At 54.4% G+C, this 23,292-nt stretch overlaps 2 protein-coding genes across 5 annotated transcripts; both read left to right on the top strand.

Moving 5' to 3' along the window:
• Window positions 1–27: 27 nt before the first annotated feature.
• On the top strand, window positions 28–2,816 carry POLR3K (RNA polymerase III subunit K). The gene is made up of 3 exons (XM_061400545.1): window positions 28–208; window positions 1,275–1,362; window positions 2,215–2,816. Exons 1-3 carry the CDS (start codon window positions 98–100, stop codon window positions 2,340–2,342), a joined length of 327 nt encoding a protein of 108 aa, XP_061256529.1. The 5' UTR covers window positions 28–97; the 3' UTR covers window positions 2,343–2,816.
• A 3,434-nt stretch (window positions 2,817–6,250) lies between these two features.
• On the top strand, window positions 6,251–23,083 carry IL9R (interleukin 9 receptor). 4 transcript variants are annotated; one of them, XM_061400541.1, is made up of 9 exons: window positions 8,190–8,302; window positions 11,227–11,328; window positions 11,606–11,717; window positions 11,797–11,975; window positions 12,403–12,548; window positions 12,862–13,063; window positions 13,487–13,592; window positions 14,841–14,925; window positions 17,982–23,083. In XM_061400541.1, exons 1-9 carry the CDS (start codon window positions 8,275–8,277, stop codon window positions 18,321–18,323), a joined length of 1,302 nt encoding a protein of 433 aa, XP_061256525.1. In that variant the 5' UTR covers window positions 8,190–8,274; the 3' UTR covers window positions 18,324–23,083. The 4 variants fall into 4 exon arrangements, with proteins under 4 accessions (XP_061256524.1, XP_061256525.1, XP_061256523.1 ...); XM_061400540.1 differs by lacking the exon at window positions 11,606–11,717 and having other exon boundaries at window positions 6,251–8,302; XM_061400539.1 differs by lacking the exon at window positions 8,190–8,302 and having other exon boundaries at window positions 10,250–11,328.
• Window positions 23,084–23,292: the final 209 nt, after the last annotated feature.

The following is a 23,292-nucleotide window of genomic DNA, read 5'->3' as shown; positions in this document are numbered from 1 at the left end:
TGGGCTGGCAGGGGGCGGGGCGGGGACCAAGGGGCGCTCAGAACGCCGGCGCAGTGCTGCCGCGGGCGCTGCCGGGAGCGCCGGGCCTGTGGCGGCCATGCTGCTCTTCTGCCCGGGCTGCGGGAACGGGCTGATCGTCGAGGAGGGCCAGCGCTGCCACCGCTTCGCATGCAACACCTGCCCCTACGTGCACAACGTCACGCGCAAGGTGGGCGCGCGCGGCGCGGAGGCCGACGCTCTCGCGAGGCGGCCGCGCGACCCGGGCCTTCCCCGCCTCCTTCCCCGCCTGGATCGGCGTCCTGCGGGCCCTGCTGGCCGCCCCGAGGCTCTCCGTCAGCCACGCACTGCTCCCGGGGCCTGTGTAGGGCTTTTGCGCCCGGGTCGCTCTTCCCCTCGGTACCCGTGTCACTCGTCGCTCGTGCTTTTACCCGAAGGATTATTTAAAGTTGCAGCCTCTTTGTCCACCTCGCCTTTCTTCTCCTAATCTTATTTTTTTAATAGGACTCGTTTGCCTTCCATTGCGGTTTATAATTTACTTGTGCCCCTTGTTTGTTAACACTAGGCTATAGGCTGTAGGAGGGCAAGCATTTTTCAGTTTTTGCTCGCTCTTATATTCTAGTCTGAACATCTGGAATATATTGGATATTCATTACGGAATGGTACATACTGTGTTATAACTCGTTACTTTCCATCGATATTGCGTCTTTCCTTTTTAGAACACCTTTAATAGTTTTTAGAAGTAGAGCACGCTGGTGTTACCTCATTCTTAATGTTTATATACTGCTCCACCATGTAGCTGTGTTGTGGGAGTTTAGAGTTTGAAATTGTGAAGGGTGACATTTCAAGGACGGCTGGTAAAACTTGGAGAATAGTTAGAAAAACCTCTGCCTGCGAAGAGTGGCTGGGCCACCCTGCCAAGTGCTCCACTTTGGCCTTAGTCGTCTTTGGATCTCTTATTTCAGTGACCAAGTATTGGAGAGGTGGGAGAACAAAAGGGTCACGCCAGAGCCATTTCCCCCTTCCTGCTCTGTTGCTTCATCCAGTCCTCACAGAATCTTGTTTATTGGATCATCCCAATTGTTGATCCTCCCGATTCTCATGGAGATTCCTGCTCTGTGACAGCAGGAACTGTGCTTTCGTTTAGTATTCCTCCCTTCGTGTTGAAGGCAGGAAGCAGAGTCTGGGGTGATACTTGAAGGCATGGTTTGGTGACCCGGCTTTGTACTGTTCACTTACGGGGAGAGTCTGAAGACCTGCTGTTTGTTGTTTGTTAGGTAACAAATCGGAAGTATCCAAAGCTGAAAGAAGTGGATGATGTGCTTGGTGGAGCAGCTGCCTGGGAGAATGTTGACTCTACTGCAGGTGAGAGGGAAAACCTTTTCTGTTTCAGAGCTGTGGGTAAGGGTGAGGCCGCTGGCTGTGCCACTGCATAGCAGAGTCTGTGATGTATCAAGTGGGCTTCTGAGACTAGAAACTGTTTTCTTATCTGATGTGTTTGTTACGCAAACAGTATTGGCACAAGCTGTTGTGGAGTAATTCAGACCTGAGTTAAAGTCTCAGGGTGACCTCATAGTGATGCTTATTGGAGTAATTAAAAAATCAGTCTAAGGATTTTGTTCTAATATAGTTTTTTTTTAAGTCAAAGATAATATTAAACTGCTCTAAATATTCCGTTAAGTAAGGATTTGAGTCTTGATTCATTTCTGATAGCGACAGATGTGACCAAGGAAGGAACAGAGCCCAGCACGACCAGTCCAGAGAGGAGGAGGAGCTTAGGGTGATTAGTACTGTCTTTTTACCCCAGAGAGGACCATCCAGATCTGCTCTGTGAAAAATCTTGCACAGGCAGAATTTGTCACTGGGAGGTGAATTACACACCAAAATGGTGTCTGAGTGTTTGAAGGAGTTTTCATTAAGAGCGAGGTTCTTGAATTGAAATCTCGGTGAAAGTAAAATTAAAAAAGAAAAAAGTACAATCAAGACCACAAGTTGTGAGAGCACAGTGTTGTGCTCTCAGTTGTGAGAGCACAGTGGGAATGACAGCCCCTTGCAGGAAAACCTTGCAGGGCACCCCAGGCGAGGGATACCAGTCGAACTGGGGAGTGTCTGCAGCTGTGTTTCACGAAACGTCCACTTATAACAAGCATGTTGATCATGAGCATCGTTTCTTTTTTTTAGTAAACGTGGGTCACTGTTTGTTCTTCTCGTTGCCAGAGCCATGTCCCAAGTGTGAACATCCTCGAGCCTATTTCATGCAGCTTCAGACCCGCTCTGCAGATGAGCCCATGACCACCTTTTACAAGTGCTGCAACGCTCAGTGTGGACACCGCTGGCGGGACTAAGGCCAGGATGGCCCAGCTGCGTCAGCGTCTGCGTGCTTTACTGCCCAGGGTGTATTCCCAGCTGCGAGTGTGAACTGTGTGTTCTGAGGGTCTTGGGTGGTATGGTGGAAAGCTGACCCTTTAAGGGTGGCTGCCCAGGGGGTCAGGAAGTATAGCCTGCCTCCCAGTCAGCAGATTAACTCCTTGATGTCCAGTATGTCCAAATTCTGCCCATGCTGTGTGTGGACAGGAGTATCCATAACTGAGTGCATCCTGTTGAAGGTCCTGTTCTTCCTCTTTTATGTACATTGGGCAGTTGGTGTTCTCCTGCCATCAGCCAACACTCTTCAATATTTACATTGTTTGTACAACTAATAAAGTAAAACTTATTAGTTTAGTACATTAGATGCCCCTCAGTATTTAACTGTTAATTGCAAACTTATTTAATCAAAATTTATCCTGAATATTTAATTAAAGTTAACAGTCTTGTTATCACCTTCTCAGTGTTTTAAATGCCTTAAGAAGTAGACATCAAACCTTAAATCCCCAAACCGACTGCTATATTTAGGGCCAAACTGGTTACAGAATTGCTAATAACATGGATTTCTATTTATTATTTGTATTTTTGTTTCCTAGAATTGCAGTACATTTATTAGATTGTATGTTTTTTAATACTTTCTGTATCCATCTTTCTACTCTAAAGAGAAAAAGGACACTCTAGGCTTATGGGGGCAGGATTTTGGTTATTGATAGATTTGTTTCTTGCTCAGGGCCTCAAATTTAATTACTTCCAAATCTCTCTTGTTGAATTATAGTTTACTTCCCATGTGGCTCAGCTGGTAAAGAATCTGCCTACAATGTGGGAGACCTGGGTTCAATCCCTGGGTTGGGAAGATCCCCTGGAGAAGGGAACAGCTACCCACTCCAGTATTCTGGCCTAGAGAATTCCATGGACTGTCTAGTCCATGGGATCGCAGTGAGTCAGAAACGACTGAACGACTTTCACTTCATAGTTGACTTACGAGGTTTTAGTAGTGTCCGGTGTACAGCGCAGTGATTCAGTTATACGTACATGTATGTATAGACACACACACGAGTGTATATGTATTCATATATATGTATACATATTCTTGTTTGCATGTTTTTCCATGATGATTTATTACAGGATTTTGAATATAGTTCCCTGTGCTAAATCACTTAATAATGAAGTTTCACTTATGAAATAATGGGACTTAAATTTAAGTCTTTTATACAGATTCTTGCTTTTTTCCAACTTTTTATTACTTTCTCTTTTTTGTCCTGCTGGGTAGCGTGCAGAATCTTGGTTCCCCAGCCAGGGACTGAACCTGTCCCCTACATGGAGAGCGTGGAGTCCAACCACTGGGCCACCGGGAAAATCCCAGATTTTTACTTTTTTGAAACTTGTTGTCTTACATAACTTGTATAATTTGTATAATTCAGGAAATTTTAAATTTTATTTATTTGTTTTTGTCTGCGTGCAGTCTTCTCGTTGCAGAGCATGGGCTCTAGGGTGCGTGCCTCGTGGACTGTAGAGCCCGGCCTCAGCAGTGCTGGCATACAGCCTCAGTTGCCCCAGGCACGTGGGGTCTTCCTGGACCAGGGATTGAACTCATGTCAATTGGCAGGCAGATTGTTAACCCCTGGACCACCAGGGAAGTCCGCTTTTCGAGAAATTATTAATCTTTTGTTTGAAATGATTATGGATCGCATATGTATTTTCCTGTTGGAACACGTTGACCAGATCCTGAGCCCATTGTCTCCAGTTGTTTCTGTTTCAGAACAGTTTGCACTGTTTTTGCAAATGGGTGTTTGTCCTGTGGGTGTCACTTTAGTGTCTTCTTATGGATGGCTGGATGGCATCACCGGCTTGATGGACATGAGTTTGAGTAGACTCCAGGAGTTGGTGATGGACGGGGAGGCCTGGTGTGCTGCGATTCGTGGGGTCGCAGAGTCAGACATGACTGAGGGACTGAACTGAACTGAACTGATGCCATCAGTTATGTTTCCTCAGGGGTCTGTTCTTGTTTTCGCTTGTTACTGGAGGCAGCCTGGTCAGCGGTGAAGGTCATGCCCGCTGAAGTTACCCTGCTTGCCTGTCAGTTGCTGAACCTCTTTCATTTTCTCCTGTGTAAAACGAAGATAGTAATAGTCTACTTCAGGGGTTCACAGCTTTTTCTGTAAAGAGTCAGTATTTTGGGTTTTGTGGGTCAAGAGTCACAATCAAGAAAGACATAAGGAAGCGAGCTCTTACAGAGAAGCTCAGAATGTAACCCTGCAGTGTTTGTTATACGAGCCCCTTGATGAAAGGAACGCACACCATTTTGTGTAACCGAATTGGTGTTTCTTGTTAAAGTTGCACGTGTGCATCTCCTCACCCTGGTTCAGGCGGGGGGCAGATGCGGGTCACTGTGACCTTGCTGATGGCTCAGTAGCTGCCGGTGGTGAGAGACGCGGGTATTGTCCGCAGCGTGTTTGAGGGTGAGCAGTGCAGTTGCGGCCTGTGGACGTGTCCTCCACGAGGCTGCCAGCTGTGTGACCCCGCGCTGCACCTGTGTGCACCGTCAGCGACACTCAGCGGCAGGTCCCAGGTGCCGCCCCCGCGTTCACGTTTTCTCGGCTTTGCTCCCACGTGAGTTGCTAGTTGTCTCCTCGGTCTGTGCCCAGAAGCTCGCTCTTCAGGCCTTTCCCCGCTTAGTGTCGAGGCATTGACTCCTCGCGGAAGCGGCAGAGGGCGGGTCCGGTGATGTTTGGAGCCATCGAGAGCCGAGGAAAGGCGCTTCAGATTATCTGCCTCATTTTTAATTGACGTGACGTCGCTCCCAGTGTCCTTAGCTTTCAGAACAGCTGTTCTTGACCAAAAACAGATGGTCTTAAACGCATCTTCTCTGGACACGCTTCCCTCAGCTTCTGCAGTCAGACACCTTTAAGTCACCCTCAGCGGCTTTCCTTCCTGGGTTAACGATGAGTCCCTGGAAAATTTAATTCCATTGCCTCATTTTTATTTCTTGTGAAGAAATTCTGTTTTGTGTTGAGACTCGTGCCAGAGGAGTGTTTAGCCTGGTGATGTCGACTACTGCAGTGTCGTCGCATGACACTCTCCTCTGCCATCCAGCTCACTGATAACAGTAGCTCGCACTGCCCTGGGCCTTAAAGACAGGGCATTTGGAGCCCTGTCTTCTTACTGTGACATGACGGGTGTGCAGTGTAAGCAAGCGAGCAGAAGCGTTGTGAAACACTGTGGCCTTGAAACAGTGATAAGATCGCTGCTGAGCCGTGAGCACACCAGGGCCGCTGTAGACAGCGCATACAGGCGGTGTTCCAGAAGGTGGACCCTGACATTTGAATTTCATAGTCGTTCCACATGGCATGTAATTCTTTATTTTTTCCCCAACCATTTGCAAATATACAAACTTATTCTTTGTTTATTTAATTTATCTATGGCCTTGAGGCGCAGCACGTGAGACTAGACAGCGAACCTGGGCGCAGGGCAGTGAAAGCGCAGAGTCCTAACCACGGGACCACCTGCGCATTTTCTGTTGTAACTGCTGTTCGCTCACAAGTTCTCTAACGGGGGCGGGCTTGCCCCCTGGCCGCTCCTCCTCATCAGGTATGAGGACGTATGCAGCTCCACGTGTCCCGTCGTTAGGGCACGTCTGACCAGCGGTGCTTGTTATTCTCTGGGCCTGTTTTTCGAGGGGCTGGGTTTCGGGAGACACTTAGTGGCCCTGGTTGTATTGTCTTTGTATCTGAGGTTTTCCCTCCATCTGCAGATTTTGCTTTTCTGTTTATCTCTGTGTATTATGACTAACCTAGACAGTATGTTAAAAAGCAGAGACATTACTTTGCCAACAAATGTCTGTCCAGTTAAAGCTATGGTTTTCCTAGTAGTCATGTATGGATGTGAGAGTTGGACTGTAAAGAAAAGCTGAGCACCAAAAAATTGATGCTTTTGAACTGTGGTGTTGGAGAAGACTCTTGAGAGTCCCTTGGACTGCAAGGAGACCCAATCAGTCCATCCTAAAGGAGATCAGTCCTGAATATTCATTGGAAGGACTGATGCTGAAGCTGAAACTCCAATACTTTGGCCACCTGATGCGAGGAACTGACTCATTTGTAAAGCTGGGAAAGATTGAAGGCGGGAGGAGAAGGGGACGACAGAGGATGAGATGGTTGGATGGCATCACCGACTCAATGGACATGAGTTTGAGTAAGCTTCGGGAGTTGGTGATGGACAGGGAGGCCTGGCGTGCTACAGTCCATGGGGTCACAAAGGGTTGGACACGATTGAGCGACTCAACTGAACTGCGTGTTACAGGAGGTGGTAGGGTGCCAGGCTGTGGCATCGGAACATTTCCTGGGCAGAGGCAGTGGCCTTCACGCATCTCAGTGTCTGTGACCTGCTCTCCCGTCTCTGTAGCCTGCATGCTGTCCTGTGGGTCGTGTGCGGCTGATGTGCGGTCCGTTGGTCTCAAGGGAGTGAGTTCTAGCCTGAGAGAGAAGGAAGCTCTCTTAATAAGGATACTAGGGCAGGGATGGCACCAGTGAGTATAAAAGTGTGTAAGGGGCCAAGATGATCAACATTTAAATGTTAGAAGTGTGATCGTGTCCCTGGTCGTTCTAAGGTGTGTCATGGATTTGAGCCTCTGATGCCATCTTGCCGTGGGTCCTGGTTTCTGCAACTCCAGAGAGCTACAGCTCTGGTGTCTCCAGATCTCCCCTCAGCTGGGTTAATGCACAGAACAGACACACACAAACACATTGATACGTAAACTCAGGCACAGGGGCATGCTAAAGTGCAACCTTATTTGGCACCCCTAAGAACATAACAGTCAATAAGTTTATGAAAAGATGCTTATCTTTACTGATAACCAAGGAAGTGTATATAAGTTAAGACAACATTGAAACGTCTTTGCCTATCAGATTGGCAAAGATTTAAAAGACTGCTGTCAAATGCAGTGAGGACTGCAAGCATCCTTACATGTCTGATGGGAGCAGAAGTCCGTGTATTTCTAGAGGACTGCTTGGCAGCATCTATTTTGAGATCTTAGGCCCGACAGTTTGCTCCAGATTGCTTTTTTTTTTTTTTTTTGTACAGCACTCATCCTGGTGATTAGAGATCCAGGCCTGGAATTACTCATTTAAAATGGCATGTTTACACCAGAAACGAATGCAGTGTTGTATGTCCATTAAATTGAAATAGCAGATGTGGGCAACAGTGAAATTGTCCACCAACAGGATTATTAAACCATGATCTGTACCACCAGTAAAGGCACGAGGTAGCTTTTTATGTGCTTCTCTGAAAAATTTGAAAAGAAAATTTTCAGAGAAAATTCTTTTTTCTGAAAAGAATTTGAAAAGAGCCAGAGCAACGAGGTGGCTGTTAAATGAGCGTTTGTTGGAGCGTAGACGTGGCCTGGAGGGCCTTGTGCCCGGCTTCCCACAGGGGCGTCTCTCTGGGGCCAGGGGCTCCCATCTTTTATTTCCTTCCTTAAGCGAGGCTGCAGCACTGTGAGGTTTGACTGTCTCCACCCACCCTGGCGCTCAGGGACTGCCTGAGCTGCAGCCTGGGAGACAGGCGCTGCTCTGAACCTGGTCCACGTCTTCGCCTCCCGGCGCCAGTTCAGGGAGCAGCCCCGCTCACCCGCCAATCGATGGGTGGCCCCCAGGTCCACGTGTGGCAGCTTGCTGTCCCTGGGGGTGGAAGGTGGGGTTTATGGTGGGTGCTGGTCCCCTCTCGCCCCTCTTAGGCCAGCTGCCGTGCTCTTGGGCTCGTGGTTTCAGATGTGGGCGGCCTGTGTCAGCCTCCCGCGCAAGGCTCACGTCACTGGTCGGTGCAGTTATCTCCTGAATCAGGCAGAGGGACTTTGCTGCAAGCGCAGGGGTGGCTGGGTGACAAGCCACCTGCAGGTCTCAGGGGAGCATCACGCCTGCCATGGGCGCCAGCAGCTGCATCTGGAGAGGTGAGTGTCGCCTGGGATTCTCCACTGCTCAAGTCAGCGTGGACTTTGGGGGACGGGGCAGGTGGCCCGCAAGCCCCGAGCTCAGGAGGAGCCTGGGGGGCATACTCAGAAGGGCGGCAGGGCGTTGGGGAGGCCACCCTGGTTCATCAACTCTGTCCTGCCTTGGGCATCTCCTGGCGACAGACATGTGCTATAGGAATGGCGGGCCATCCTGGCCTGGCCTGTGAGCCTCGTGGGTGCCACTGGGCAGAGGGGCTGGCACTGAGCTCGTCAGGTGGAGTTCAGGGTAGGCTTAGGGCCAGGGTAGTTCCTGACCCCTTGGGGGCAGCGCGTGGGCATTCTGGGGTCAGGTGGTCTCAGCTCGGACGACTGAGTGGAGATGGGGTTCAGTCCTGGGGCTGGTAAAGCCTCTGCTCTCGCCCATGACTTTGAGGGGCTTTAGGTCTGAAGAGGAGTCTGTGGACCCCCCATGGGACCTGTGGGCAGGGCAGCAGGAGAGGGCAGGCTTCCAAGAGGGCTCTGCAGCCAAGAAGATGGAGAGGAAGAGGGCTCGTGCTCGAATGTTCCAGAGCCCCGTTAACATCTTCTCCAGGCAAAGGCAGGCCTGGGGGAAGGTCGGGATGTCTCTTCAGTTAGGAGCAGGTGGGAGGGCGCAGCAAGAATCAGACACCCTGGGGGAGCCTGATACCAGGGCTGCTGATGGCCAGTTCGGGCTGCTGGCAGGGCTGTGTGGGCGTGGGTGGAGCAGAGCGCCGCCCTCGTTGAACCCCAGGCCGTTGTCAGCATTCTTTCAGCCATGCCATGCACGGCGCCTCGGCGGAAGGCAGTGACAAGGTGGGGGTGGGGGGTGGGTGGTGGTTTGGGGGGTGACAGTGAGCAGCTCGTCCTGAGGCATTCCCAGCCTCAGCCCCCTCCTCCCTCTGTCCTGGGTCCTGCTCTCTGGGCCCCGTCCACCCAAGGCCCCTGCATCCCGCCCGCGTCTCTCCCTGGTTCTGGCCTGGCCTCTCCGTGTCCCGGGACGTCCACCTCCCTGAGGCAGGTGCCTGTCCGGCTCGGCCATCCCAGGACAGGTGGCCTCCCTGCCCTGACCGCCCGCCTCTGCCCTTGCCCAGCAGGGTCCTCAGCCCTTTGCCCCGGGGCGCCGGGTCCTGCTCCCGTTTCCTGCCTCCTGCCTCGTGCTGTGTCTCAGGCCCGCCCCCCAGGTCCGAGCTGCCCCGGGAGCCAGCCTCTGGACTCCCTCCTCTCCCAGCAGTGAGGGCAGTGGTGGATCAGTGCCGTCTCAACCGCAGCCTCCATCCCACCCCGGGATGGGCAGGGGTAGTCTGTCCCCATTAAAAATACAGACTGTGTGAAAGGGGACAGGAAGCCAATCCAGAGGGTGTGGTGCGCTGCATAAACCCCGCCCTGCGGGCGTCTCACCTGGTGAGGCCCGGGGCGCTGACCCTACGAGGGCCCGGCAGAAGTCCAGCTGCATGGCAGCCCATGACTTCTTGGCGGGCGGGAAGCCGGGAGGCAGGCTCTGGGCTGGAGGTCATCTGGCCAGACCTTGACCCTGAGGCCAGGGAGGAAACGGGGTTGGGAAAAGGGGCCAGAGTGCTGTCTGCCGAAAGCCGTGTCCACGGACCAGTGGGAAGGGACGAGCCGGGTGGGGATGTCGGCCTGGCCCCCGCAGGATGGGCATGTGGGGCCGCCCTCCCGTGGGGCCCCATCCTGCGTCGCGGCCACCCCGTGACCTGTCTCCTCTGGGTGTGATTGGGCCTCCCTGGGGCCATCCTGGCACTTCTTCCTGCCCTACATTCTAAATGCCCCCTGCCCCCCACATCCTAAGTGCCCCCGCCCCCCACATCCTAAATGCCCCCCACTCCCCACATCCTAAGTGCCCCGCCCCCACATCCTAAATGCCCCCCACTCCCCACATCCTAAGTGCCCCGCCCCCCACATCCTAAGTACCCTGCCTCCCACATCCTGGTGCCCACTTCCCGGCCACCCCCCAACATCCTTGTGGATGACCCCATCTTGGGATCCCTGAGAGCCAGCTCCCTCCCCCCGTGACTGCCAGCGGTTTGTGGCAGGTGATGCTTCAATCCAGAGGCGGGTGAGGTCTTCCTGCCTGTTGATCTGACGGGTCTGTCGTGCGGGTCCATGAGGAGGCTGCAGGGGGTGGGGTGGGCGTCTGCTGCTGGGAGAGTGGGTGCGGGCTCTGAGAGCTTCCGTGCTGCGGTCTGTGCTTGTCTGCTGCTTTTCTGAGTCCTTATCACCATCAGGCTTGCATAACCAGGCTGGCCCTGCTTCCTGCGAAGGAGCTATCAGCGTACCATCTGGGGCTGCAAAAATGGGGTGACAGGGCGTCAGCAGCCTGCTCACCCCAAGGTGCTTCCTCGCATCCAGCACTGGGAGCCCCGCCCCGGGGTGCTGTCCCCTGCAGGGCTCCTCAGGATGGGCCTGTGGCAACAGTGTGGGAGGTGCTGGCGGGCATGTGGACACCCCCTGCCTTTCCTCTGCTGTCCTGGGGCAGAGCCCTGGGGTCAGCCCCCCACCTCCCGTGGCTCTGGTGGGAACTCACGTGGATGTACACCTTGCACAGTTGGCCCAGGTGTGACACCAGTGGGTCCAGCAGATCTGCCCTTCAGTTGTCATCTACAACCGTGTTCCCCCAACCCTGACTCCCCTGCAGGGGGGACCTGGGGCCCAGGCTCAGAGCGCTGCCTGCTGGACAGACCTGGACACGTGGCTGATTCAGACCTGGGAGGCCTGAGCTTGAGCTCCTGCGGGTGCTGCTCCCCTGCGGTGCTCAGCCTCCTTCAAGGGATGGGATGAGGGAACGGGTGGTGACTTGCTTGAAATGCCCTCCCCACAGTGCCACCTCGGGGCGCGGTGGGGGGGGTGGTGCTCTCTACACAGCCCCTCAGCCCAGCCTCTTCCAGGTTGGACCTTGCAGAGCGAAGTTCTGATGAGAGAGGCGGGCACCTGCTTCCTGCTCTGCGCCTGGCTCAGCCTGGGGGTCCCTGTCCTGGGAGACAGAGGAGGTGAGGGCTGGCTCAGGGCGTGCAGGGGCTATGGGCACAGAGCGGGGCAGGGTCTGGGCTGCGGGTGCCCATCTTCTGCAGACCGGTTGGGGCTTCAGCCCCACCCAGGGCGCATGGTCACAGCCCATCCCCTTAGGGTGCCCAGCCCCGCCGTGGTCACCTCAGGGCTCCTTCTCTCAGGCCTGCCCTGTCACAGGGGGTCAGCGCCAAGCCCTCCCCCTCCCCTGGCCCTGCCCCAAGGCAGCCACGGTGAACTTGCCACGGTCACTGTTCCCAGGGCCAGGGCCTGGGGCTTTCACCTGCTACAATAACAACATCCTCAGGATTGAGTGCCGCTGGCCTGGCCCAGCGCTGGGCCAGGGGGCCGGCTCCTGGCTGCTCTTCACCAGGTGAGGCTGGAGAGCGGGGGCAGAGGGCAGGGAGCTGGGGGGGCCATGGTCCCTTGGTGCCCACACGTGTCCTTTCCAGCAACGTCGTGCCGGGCAGCAAGCACAAGTGTGTCTTCTGGGCCGGCGTGTGCACCGTGGAGCTGCCGCCCGAGGAGGTCCTCGTGCCTGCTGACAACTTCACCATCACCTTCCACCACCACATCTCTGGGAAGGAGCAGGTCAGCCTTGTGGATCCACAGTATCTGCCCCGGAGACACGGTGAGACCTGGGTCGGGTGTGTTGGCTGGGAACCCCCTGGCCACAGCCCACCGCCCATAACCCCCGCCACCCAGTCAAGCGTGCCCAGTCCCTGCAGACAGACCCAGGGCTTGCAGCAGGTAGGAACTGAGGGGCGAGGGGTCGGCCCACTGGTTGCCGGAGGGCTTGGGTCCGGAGGAGGATGAAGGAGCAGGGCTTTGAGTTGGGGCTGGAGCTGCAGCGTGAGTCCCTTGAAATGCACTTCAGGCACGCCAGCTTAGATTTGAGATGCATCTTAGCTGCCTCAGGGGTTGTCTCGTCCCAGGCTCCCAGGGAGGCCTTGCTCTGAGAGGGCCTTGGTCACATCCTCATCCTTCCCGGGAATCTTTCTGATCCCGTCTTGGGCGTGCTGACTCACATACCCTCACATGGCTTTGCTCTGTTTCAGTGAAGCTGGACCCCCCCTCGGACTTGCAGAGCAACGTCAGCTCTGAGCACTGTGTCCTGACCTGGAGCGTCAGTCCTGCCTTGGAGCCGCTGGCCATGCTCCTCAGCTATGAACTGGCCTTCAAGAGGCAGGAGGAAGCCTGGGAGGTAAAGCTGGGTCGCCCACCCTGGGGCCCGTCTCTCCTGGAAGCAGCAGGAGATGCTGCTCTTCCCACCCAGGGTGCTTTCACCTTGGAATTACAAGGAAGGCAGTGACCAGAGCCAAGGGTATGTGAGTGCAGAGTGGTGAGCGTGCCTGTGTGTGTGTGTGCGCGTGTTCCCAGGGCCTGCCTATGTGGAAGAGTGTGCATGCAAGTGAATGCACGTGAGCGTGTGGACGTGCAGTGTGCCCGCGTGCGTGTCCTCTAGGGCTGACGACCCAGTCTCACCACTGGCATCTCCCGACTGTCCTCATCCCCAGTGGGCTCGGCACAAGGATCACATCGTTGGGGTGACCTGGCTCAAACTTGAAGCCGCCGAGTTGGACCCTGGTTCTGCCTATGAGGCCCGGCTGCGAGTCCAGATGGCTGCCCTAGAGGGCGAGGTGGCGGAGGAGGAGCGATACGAGGGCGTGTGGAGTGACTGGAGCCAGCCTGCCTGCTTTGCCGCTCCCCCCAGACGAGGTGGGCGCTGCCGTGGCCGCTGCCCCCGGGGTCTGGGTGGGGCCCCTCCTGCCTCCGAGTGTCCCACCTTTCCCCCTCCTACCCCCTCTCTCTGAGATGGTCAACGGGGTCAGTTTGGGGGGCTCCCGGGAGTGACCGTGGCCCCAGGCTGCACACCAGGCCCCGCTGCTGCCCGTGGAGCCGGGCGTAGCCTCGTCTGCTTAGGGCGGCCTGGCTGACCCCGTGGACAGAGGTCCTGAAGGATCGCAGACCCTGTTGACCCTGTGGATGGAAAAGGCGAGGCCCAGGGGTGCGTGCCTCACCTGGTCTTGCAGGCGTGAAACAAACCTCCAGGGCCTGTCCGGTACTTCCCCTGTGGCCCAGGCGCTCGGCTGGATGCCTTGGCGAGTCAGAGGGACACAGCCCTGGTCCTTCTCGCCACAGGTCGCCTGGTCCCTGCTCTGGGGCAGTCTGATAGCACCCTGGTCGCTGTGTCCCTCTTCCTCTTGCTGAGCAGCCTGATCTACTTACTGTTCAAACTGTCGCCCAGGTGGGTGACCAGGGATGTGTGTGAGAGCATGTGCTTGTGTGTGTGTGATCGTGTGTGGGAGTGTGTGCTTGTGTGCGTGTGATCGTGTGTGTGTGTGTGTGTGTGTGTGTGTGTGTGTTTGGGCATGGGGTCAACGGTGCATTGAAGGTTCAAACCTGCAGCCCCTCCCTGCATGCTCCTGGATGGGGAGGGGTTTCAGGCCTCTGCCCTGGACCAGTGGGGAGTTCCCAAGTTGCCATGTGCGTGGGGGTGGTAGACAGTGTGTCCCCAGGAGCCCTGGACACTGTGCTGTGGTCTGAGCCCTGTCTCCTGCCTCTGGAGGTGCCAGCCCATTGCCTGGTTCTGTGGGCACAGTGCTGGGCGTCTGGTTTCCATGGGCCCCTGTGCCCGGCCCTGGGGGATGCTGCTGAGATCCAGATGAACACAAAGGCCCTCCTGAAACAAGCCATCACACGGTCAGGTGACAGGGTGCAGGGCTGGCCCCACAGGAGACTGGCCGGGCATGGACAGGGAGCAGAGAGGGTGAGAGGCGACTGGACAGAGAGAGCCTGGGCGAGGGAGGGGTCAGGCTTTTCCTTGGGTCAAAGGAAAGCCCTTGAAGCCTGGCCACATGTGATGTGACCTGGCTGATGTTTTGAGAGAGGAAGTTCGTGGTACAAGTGAGGAGGAGGCCTGCGGGGCAACCAGCAGCGGTGTCCAGACGGAGGCAAGTGTGGGAGCTGGCGGGAGAAGCAGAGATGGAGCCAAGGGGAGGGAAGTGCCAGGGTCTCAGGAATAGAAACTGATGGGACATGCGGGTGGATGCTATGTGACCTGTGCCCCCTGAGGCCAGCCCTGGTGTGGGGAATTGGGCTAGGCCCCCGGGGAGGCTGCTGAGGTTGACCTGGACCTGCTGGATTGGAGCCCAGTATGCCATCCTCAGGGGAGGACCACTGGGTCCTGGGTGGGTAGATGCTCAGGGAGAAATCAGGCGGGCCTCCTGGAGGTGCTGTCTCCCTCTCAGACTGAGGACAAAGCTGGGCACCTCCACTGCGTGGCTTGGTATAACTCAGCTCTGTGGGGTCACCTGCACAGGGCCCATAGGTACACGTGTCAGATGTGGACCCAGTGAGGGGAGAGCGCATGCGGGGCAGGGACGGGCCTGCTGCTAGAAGGAGCTGAGGTCCCTGCAGTGACGCCTGGAGCAGGGCTGCAAGGAGCCCCTGGCCCAGGTCTCTGCAGCCTCTGACTGCCGTCTCCTGGCTGCAGGATGAAGACAGCTTTGTACAAGGATGTGCCGTCCCCAGGCCCATTCTTCCAGCCTCTGTACAGCGTGCACAACGGGGACTTCCAGGTTTGTGACCCTGCGGGCCAGGGTTGGGGTGGGGCTGGGGTGCCCTGATGTCCGGCCTCCCCAGGATGTGGGCTTCGATGAGGTTTGGGGGCCTTTGTCAGTGCTTTGAGCTTTTTCAGTGTATACAGTGGCCTGTAGAGTATATATAGAGGTATATACACACTATGACTCAAATGGGCAAGAAGAAAAATTAGCTTTGTCGTGTGGCTGAGCTCTTTTTCCTCTTGTGTCTCTGATTTCATTGCTGATGGAAAAACGTGAAGATTCTTGTGACATTGCCTCTTCGGTTTGCAGTGGCCCTTTGAGGTGCCAGCGCCGGCGGCTGCGTCTTCTGATGCCCTGGAGCCGTCCCTGGTCCCTGGGGTACTCTGGTGGCCGCTGTGGAGGGCCTGGCCCCTCCAGGCCCGCTGGCTGGTGTGATGAGTTGGCCTCCCACCCCCGTCATGGTGCCCTCGTGGGCTCTCACAGGCCACTCAGGACAGCTTGGTGGCCCTGTGGTCCCCGCTGCTGGCCGGGCGCTCTTGCTCCACAGGCAGAAGGAGCGGCAGGGGAGCTCCATGGGTGGTCTCTGGTCTCACTGTCTTGGGCCCCTTGCTTTGTCAGAGGATGGAGCTCCGGGGGTCCGCGGACTGGCTCTGCATGGCCGGGTTCCTCCTGGCCTTTTCCTCTCTTAACAGAAAGTATGGTTTCTAAGATTGTCATCGAGAGAGATGATTTGGAGCTTAAAGCTGAGGCCTTGATCAGGGCTGTGGGGTAAAGGTTACCCTGAACTCCCCTTCTGGGCTGTAGGCACCCAGCCCCTTCCCTGTAGAACCACAGCAGCCACCGGGGGTTAGTTAGACCCCCCAGGACGTGGTCTGGAGCCACGGACTGGCTCTCCGATGGAAGGTGTGTGTGCTGCACTCGATGGAGATCCCTGGTCCCACGTAGGAAACAGCTTCTTAAAAACTTCTTTTCCATGATGGTTTGTCACAGGGTACTGGCTCTACAGGAGGACCTTGCTGTTTATGCGGCATGTATGTAAGAGTTTGCGTCTGCTAGCCCCCAGCTCCCAGAATACCCCTCCCCCACCCCCGTGGCGATCACAAGCGTCTTCTATGTCCGGTAGCCTGTTTCTGTTTTGTAGACACGTTCCCTTGTGTCGTATAAGCGATTTCATATGGTGTTTGTCTTTGTCTGACTTATTTCACTTAGTATGGTAATCTGTGATTGCAACCGTGTTGCTGAAAATGGCATTATTTCATTCTTTTTGTGTCTGAGTTATATTCCATTGTGCGCGCGCGCGCACACACACACACACACACACACACACACTTCTTCATCCATTCACATATTGATAGACATTTAGATTGTTTCTCTGTCTTGGCTATTGTGCATAATGCTTCAGTGAACATTGAGGTACATATACCTTTTTATAAAAAATATGTATTTTTAATTGGAGGGTAGTTGTTTTACAATATTGTTGGTTTCAGTATATATATATATACACATATATACGCATGTCCCTTCCTCTTGAACCTCCCTCCCATCTCCCACCCTTCTAGGTTGTCACAGAGCATCAGATTTGAGCTCCCTGCCTCATACAGCAAATTTCCACCAGCTGTCTAATTTTACACATGGTAATGCATGTATCTTTTTGAATTAGAATTTTGTCTGGATATATGCCCAAGAGTGGGATTGCTGGGTCATATGGTAGCTCTATTTTTTTATTTTAAGGAGCATCCATACAGTTTTCTACAGTGGATGACCAGTTTATTCCTACTAACAGTGTAGGAGGGTTCCCTTTTCTCTACACCCTCTCCAGCATTTATTGTTTGTAGTTTTTTTTTTACTTATTTACGTATTTTTGTTTGTGCTGGGTCTTCGTTGCTGTGTGTGTGTGCTTTCTCTGGTTGTGGTGAGGACAACTCTGTGTGGCTGTGTGTGGGCTTCTCATTGCGGTGACTTCTTTTGTTGGGGAGCACAAGCTCTGGGCACGTGGGCTTCAGAACTTGTGAAGCACAGGCTTAGTTGCTCCATGGAATGTGTGATCTTCCTGGACCAGGGATCGAAACCATGTCCTGTACATTGGCAGGTGGATTCTTATCCACTGTTCCACCAGGGAAGTCCTATTTGCAGCTTTTAATGATGGCCATTCTGACCAGTGTGAGATGGTACCTCACTGTAATTTCCATTTGCATTTCTCTAATAATTATTGATGGCGAGCTTCATGTACCTCTTGGCCATTTGTGTTTCTTCTTTGGAGAAATGTCTTTTTCAGTCTTCTGCCCATTTTTTGATTTTTTTGTTGTTGTTGTTGATGTTGTTAGTGAGTTGTATGAGCTGTTTGTATATTTTAAAAATTAATCCCTTGTTGGTCACATTGTTTGCAAATATTTTCTCCTAGTCTGTATGTTGTCTTTTCATTTTATGGTTTCCTTTGTTGTGGAAAATCTTGTTAGCTTGATTAGGTTGCATTTGCTTATTTTTATTTCTGTTGCCTCGGGAGACTGACCTGTGAAAACTTTAGTATGATGTATGTTAGGGAATGTTCTGCCTATGTTCTCTTCTAGGAGTTTTATGGTGACATGTCTTATGTTTAGATCTTTAAGTCATTTTGAATTTTTGTGTGTGTGCATGGTGAAAGGGAGTGTTCTAACTTCGTTGATTTATATGCAGAAACAGCTTCCTTTTGGAGGTGGGGGCCTCCTGTGGTCCCACAGAGGGGTCCAGGTCTGCTGACCTTGGCCCAGAGGTGTTAGGCCCAACAGCACCGCGTGCGTGCGTGCGTGCGTGCGTGCGTGCGGGTAGTGGGATTGGGGTGAGGGGCAGCACTGTCTTTGGCCCGTATCTACACCCTGGCTTAGGCCTCTGTGAGCCCCGGGCCCGTGCAGGGGGGCGTGTGGAGGGAGGGGGCCCTGTGCCGAGGCTGGGCCGGCCCATGGTGGATGGGCAGGGCGCTCTGGGCTTCTGGGTGTGGCTGTCTGGAGAGCTTCGTGGAGGAGGGGCGGCTGCTCCCATGCTGAGTCCTGAACACGCCTCCTGAGGCCTGCCCTCCTCCCGCTGCTCTATTCTAGACCTGGATAGGGGCCCGCGGAGCCAGCCCACAGGCTGGCCGGGACCATGCCGGCCCCCCACGAGGAGCCCTCCTGGAAGCCCGTGTCCGGGAGGCCGTCGCTTTGCTGCACTGTGACCCAGCAGACGCCTGGCCGTCGGCGGGCCTGGAGGAGGAGGGCGGCCCTGGGCCCGGCCTCCCGGCAGGTGTGCTGCCAGCAGGACACGTGGAGTGGGGGGTGCCGTCGCCCGCCTACCTGCCACAGGAGGACTGGGCCCCTGCGGGCCACCCCCGGCTGGCGTCCCCCCGGTGCGAGGGCAGCAGTGGCGACTACTGTGCCCTGGACTGCTCTGTGGGGAGCTGACCTCCGCCTTCCCGGGAAGCGCATGGAGCTCTGAGCCCCCCCAACCCCCACCAGTGGCGTTTTCTGTGACCGGTCGAGCCTGGATGGTCGAGCCTGGATTCCCGGCCGGGAGGTGCTGTGTGGGCAGGCCCGCGGTGCTGCAGCCTGTCCATCTGGCGGCTCATGGACCAACGGCCCTGGAGCTGACCTTTGACTGCACTGGACCTCCTGCGCAGGGCCACCCATGCGGTTGTCAGGTGTCGGGTCTGGGTGGAGGCAGGCGGGCTTTCCCCTGCACCCCATCCCTGTGGGCCTGGGCCTCTGCCCTCAGCGTCCTGCCATCCTGGCCCCCATCCACCACTTCCCTCCCTGCTTCCGGGCTTAACCCCAGGCCCCTCTGAGAAACGAGGTGTTGGCCCCACAGCCTGTTCTGCCCTCAGCCCCTTGAGAGGCCAGTCTGGGCCCCGTGGACACAGGTGAGACGCAGCGATGAGGCTGAGGGTCCGCTTTCTGTGCCTCCCTGGGCTTCCTCCCCGACTGAGATTAAAAGGGATGGATGGCCGTTTCAAATTGCTGATGGCTGGGGGACGGGCCCAGAGGACATAGAGGGGAGCTGGGGTCTGCTGCCCGGGGTTTTTGGGGGTGTTCAGTGACCAGCTCAGGGTGGCCCCCCCGCCCCCCACTTCTCCTTGTCCTCATCCTCCCAGGAGCCCCAGGAAGCTGCGAGCTGTGGCCAGAGCCCTGAGGGTCAGGGCCAGAAGTGACCGCCTGCCGTGGCCTAGGTCTGTGAAGGGCCCTGCCTATCGCCCACCCCCCCGCCTGTGGTCTGGAGAGCGGGGGACAGGGCAGAGGGCGCCTATCTGTGTCCGGTGCTGCCGCAGCAGTGCACCACAAGCTGGGTGGCTTAGAACAGCAGAAATTGATGGTCTCGAAGTTCTGGCGGCCGGAAGTGTGGAATCACAGTGTTGGCGGGGCTGCGGGGTTGCTAGCAATGACCTGACTCAGGCCGTGCCTGGCTTAGGTGATTCCTGGCTCGAGGCTGCACAGCTCCAGCCTCACAAGGGCCCTGCCTTCTGTCCAGAGCCCCTCCGTATACCAGTGTCGTCACAGTGGATCAGGGCTGACCTGAAAGACGTGCTCTATTTTGGCTGAATTATGGGCTGAGGCCCTATTTCTGTAAGAGGGCACGTTATCAGGTGCTGGGGTAGGACTTCCCCTTTCTGGGCAGCGTCCCTGCCTCTGCCAGATGTCTCCGGATTCCTACTGGCCCTGGGGCGCCGGGGTGCCTCTGGGGCCTCCCTAGCACACTCCCTGGGTTTCACACACAGACCCTGTCCCTCCTGGCTGCGGGACTTGGGTCTGGTACTGGGGTCCTCTGTTTAGTGAGGGCTGGGCTGGACCTGCCCTGAGGTTGGAGGTGCTGATGTATTGCAGGTGGGATAGATGGAGGCCTGTCTCCTGGGTGCTGGGCTGGAGAGGCACCTCCCTGTGGTCCGAGCAGAGAGAAGCAAAGCCTCCCCAGGTCCTGAGGCACAGGTCGCTCTGGCTCAGACAGGGCCCCCCACCCCGCCCCACTGTGTGCTGTGGAGCCCTGAGGTTTGTGGAGAGCGACAGGCGGGACCAGGCAGGACCCCGAGTGTATCTTTAGTTTCCAGAGAGTGGACGTGTGTGGACGGAAGTGAGGCGCAGGCACCCTCTGCTCTAACCAGGGATAAAAATACCAGCGCGAATCCACTTCCTGGAGCCGGCCCTGGGGAGCCCCAGGCCGGTGTATTTATAACAGCATCTGTGTGGCGCCTGCAGCTCACGTGGACCTGAGCCCCGCAGGACTGGACGGCTGGGCACAGTGTTCATGTGACTCACACACTGGGTCCTCCTCTTGCCTGAGGGAGCAGCCGCTTTTAGAGGCTGGTGGTTGTAGGTGGGCCACGCCTGCCTCTCAGGATGAACTGCGCCAGCTGCCTGTACACAGCGAGGCTCAGGAAACACTCATTTCCACCCATTCTGGGGAGACGACCCTTGGCAACTGCACACTGAGACCCCACGAGCCCCGATGAGGGGTCGCGGATCACCATGCCTCTGTGAAGGAGGCAGGGAAGGTGGCCTGGGACTTGACGGGGAAGCTGCCGGAGGGAGGAGCTGAGTGACAGTGTGGCCGGGGCACGAGCATCCAAAGGGTGGCTGGCCAGGTCCTGCGGCAGCCGGGCCGTGGACAGCCCTGGAGGCTCGGCCGAGGCGGGGGCTGCCCGGGGGCTCAGGGCGCTCTCTCTCTGGCTGTTGATGCAGTAGAGTTTGCATAGGGTGGAATTAACTGTTTTCTAGTGTGTGCGGCAGCGACACTCGGTGCGTCATCTTATGGGCAGCTGTCCCCTCTGTCTGCTTTTCACTCTGAAGGGAAGCCCCCTAAGCGCCCACTGCCCTCTCCACCCTCCCTGTGACCTCTAGCCCCCACGAGTCCACTTTCTGTCTTATGACTCACCTACTATGGATGTTTCATACAAATGGCGCTGTATAATACACGGCCTTTAGTGTTCTTTTCTCCCCTCTTACTGCAGTGGTTCTGACGTCTGTCCACATTGTAGTGGGCAGTCTATGGACAGGCTGCACCCTTGTCCCTAGACAGATGTTTGGGTTATTTCCGTCTTTGCACTCTTGGGAACTGTGTTGCTATGAAAGTTACTGTATAAGTTTTTGTTTGAATACCTGTTTTCAATTCTTTGTGTGTATTCCTAGGTTTAGACTTGCTAGATTATGTGTTAGCTCTATGTTCATCTTTTTGAAGAATTACCAAACTGTTTTTCTCAGTGGCTGCAACGTTATATTCTCGTTGGCAGTGTACTGTTGGCTCCATGTTCTGCATATTTTTCCAACTCTTGTTAGTGTCCTTTTTTTTTTTTTCATTTCTTTTTTTTCCTTTTGTGAATTAAGTTGTTTTGATAACAGCCGTTCTAATGGATGGAGAAGGCGATGGCACCCTGCTCCAGTACTCTTGCCTGGAAAATCCAATGGACGGAGGAGCCTGGTGGGCTGCAGTCCATGGGGTTGCGAAGAGTCGGACACGACTGGGCGACTTCCCTTTCACTTTTCACTTTCATGCATTGGAGAAGGAAATGGCAACCCACTCCAGTGTTCTTGCCTGGAGAATCCCAGGGACGGCAGAGCCTGGTAGGCTGCCGTCTATGGGGTCGCACAGAGTCAGACACGACTGAAGCGACTTAGCGAGCGAGCGAATGGATATAAAGTGGTACCACATGGTGGTTTTTATTTGTGTATCCTTGACAGCTAATGATGCTGAGCAGCTTTTCATGCCATTTGTGTATCTTATTTGGAGAAAAGTCTGCTTGAGTCCTTTGCCCATTTTAAATTTGGGTTGTTTATCCCTTTGTAGCTGAGTTGTAAGAGCTCTCTGTATATTCTGGATACAAGATGCTTATCAGACTTGTGATTAGCAAATATTTTTTTCTATTCTGTAGGTTGTTTTTTTACTTTCTTGAGAGTATCCTTTGAAGCACAAAAGCTTTAAGTGCTTGTGAAGTGCAGTTTATTTATGTTTCATCTTACTGCCTGTGCTCTTGTTGTCATACCCAAGAAGTCATTGCTAAACTTGGTGCCAGTAAAGACGTGAAGAGATGTTCAGCATCACTAGCCATCAGGGAAGTGGACAAACCACAGTGAGAGGGAATTCCCGGGTGGGTTTATGGCTTGGACTTCGTGCTTTTACTGCCGAAGGCCCAGGTTCAATCCCTTGTTGGGGAACAAAGATCCCGCAAGCCTCACGGCTCAACCCACACAAACAAAAACAGAAATAACCCACAGCAAGGTACCACTTCGCATCTATTAGAATGGCTACTATAAAAAGAAAAGAAAGAGGAAGCTACTGTTGGCAAGGATGTGCAGAAATTGGAACCCTGAAGAACTGCTGTGCAGCATGTGGGATCTTCCTGGCGCAGGGATGGGATCTGTGTGCCCTGCATTGGGAGGTGGATTCCCCACCATCAGACCACCAGGGAAGCCCCTGTGATTTCTCTTTTTATTCTCTTTAACAGGGTCTTTCATGAGGTAGACATTTAAAATTTTAATAGACAGCATCACATTTTTTTTTCTTTCATAGACTACTGTTCAGTGTTTTATTTAAAAACCTATACCAAACCCAAGATTATATAGATTTTATTCTATAATGGTTATGATTTTGCAGAGACACGTGTACCCCAATGTTCATCGCAGCACTGTTTATAATAGCCAGGACATGGAAGCAACCTAGATGTCCATCAGCAGATGAATGGATAAGAAAGCTGTGGTACATATACACAATGGAGTATTACTCAGCCATTAAAAAGAATACATTTGAATCAGTTCTAATGAGGTGGATGAAACTGGAGCCTATTATACAGAGTGAAGTAAGCCAGAAGGAAAAACACCAATACAGTATACTAACGCATATATATGGAATTTAGAAAGATGGTAACAATAACCCTGTATACGAGACAGCAAAAGAGACACTGATGTATAGAACAGTCTTATGGACTCTGTGGGAGAGGGAGAGGGTGGGGAGATTTGGGAGAATGGCATTGAAACATGTGAAACGTCATGTATGAAACGAGATGCCAGTCCAGGTTCAATGCACGATGCTGGATGCTTGGGGCTGGTGCACTGGGACGACCCAGAGGGATGGTGTGGGGAGGGAGGAGGGAGGAGGGTTCAGGATGGGGAACACATGTATACTAATTAAATAATTTTCTATTATTAAAAAAAAAAAACCAAACATTCATGTTTATGGACCATTCTGAGTGAATTTTTTGTGTGTGTGAGTTAGAGTATTTGTGTCTACGTTCATTTTCCCACATGGTTTCCAGTTGCTTCCTGGCCGTTTGTGGACACACTTCCTTCCTCTGTTACACTGTCCCTTTGACTGGCCACTTGACTGGATTCACATGGGTCTATTTTGTGCTTTCTGTTCTGCTCTGCGTCTCTCTCTGCTCTCCAGCATCAC

This window comes from Bos javanicus, chromosome 25 (genome assembly GCF_032452875.1).
Source record: "Bos javanicus breed banteng chromosome 25, ARS-OSU_banteng_1.0, whole genome shotgun sequence".
Lineage (NCBI taxonomy): Eukaryota > Metazoa > Chordata > Mammalia > Artiodactyla > Bovidae > Bos > Bos javanicus.
Note: the sequence above shows the minus strand (reverse complement) of the source record. Positions and strands in the feature narration are given on the sequence as shown.

What these genes read in the sequence shown, in the direction of transcription:
- POLR3K (XM_061400545.1), top strand. Translation starts at nt 98, where the DNA reads ATGCTGCTCTTCTGCCCGGGCTGCGGGAACGGGCTGATCGTCGAGGAG. An exon ending in TGCACAACGTCACGCGCAAG is followed by an intron (nt 209 to 1,274) that starts GTGGGCGCGCGC and finishes GTTGTTTGTTAG; the next exon opens with GTAACAAATCGGAAGTATCC. An exon ending in GAATGTTGACTCTACTGCAG is followed by an intron (nt 1,363 to 2,214) that starts GTGAGAGGGAAA and finishes TCTCGTTGCCAG; the next exon opens with AGCCATGTCCCAAGTGTGAA.
- IL9R (XM_061400538.1), top strand. Translation starts at nt 11,359, where the DNA reads ATGGGCACAGAGCGGGGCAGGGTCTGGGCTGCGGGTGCCCATCTTCTG. An exon ending in TCCTGGCTGCTCTTCACCAG is followed by an intron (nt 11,718 to 11,796) that starts GTGAGGCTGGAG and finishes TGTCCTTTCCAG; the next exon opens with CAACGTCGTGCCGGGCAGCA. An exon ending in CTGTTCAAACTGTCGCCCAG is followed by an intron (nt 13,593 to 14,840) that starts GTGGGTGACCAG and finishes TCCTGGCTGCAG; the next exon opens with GATGAAGACAGCTTTGTACA.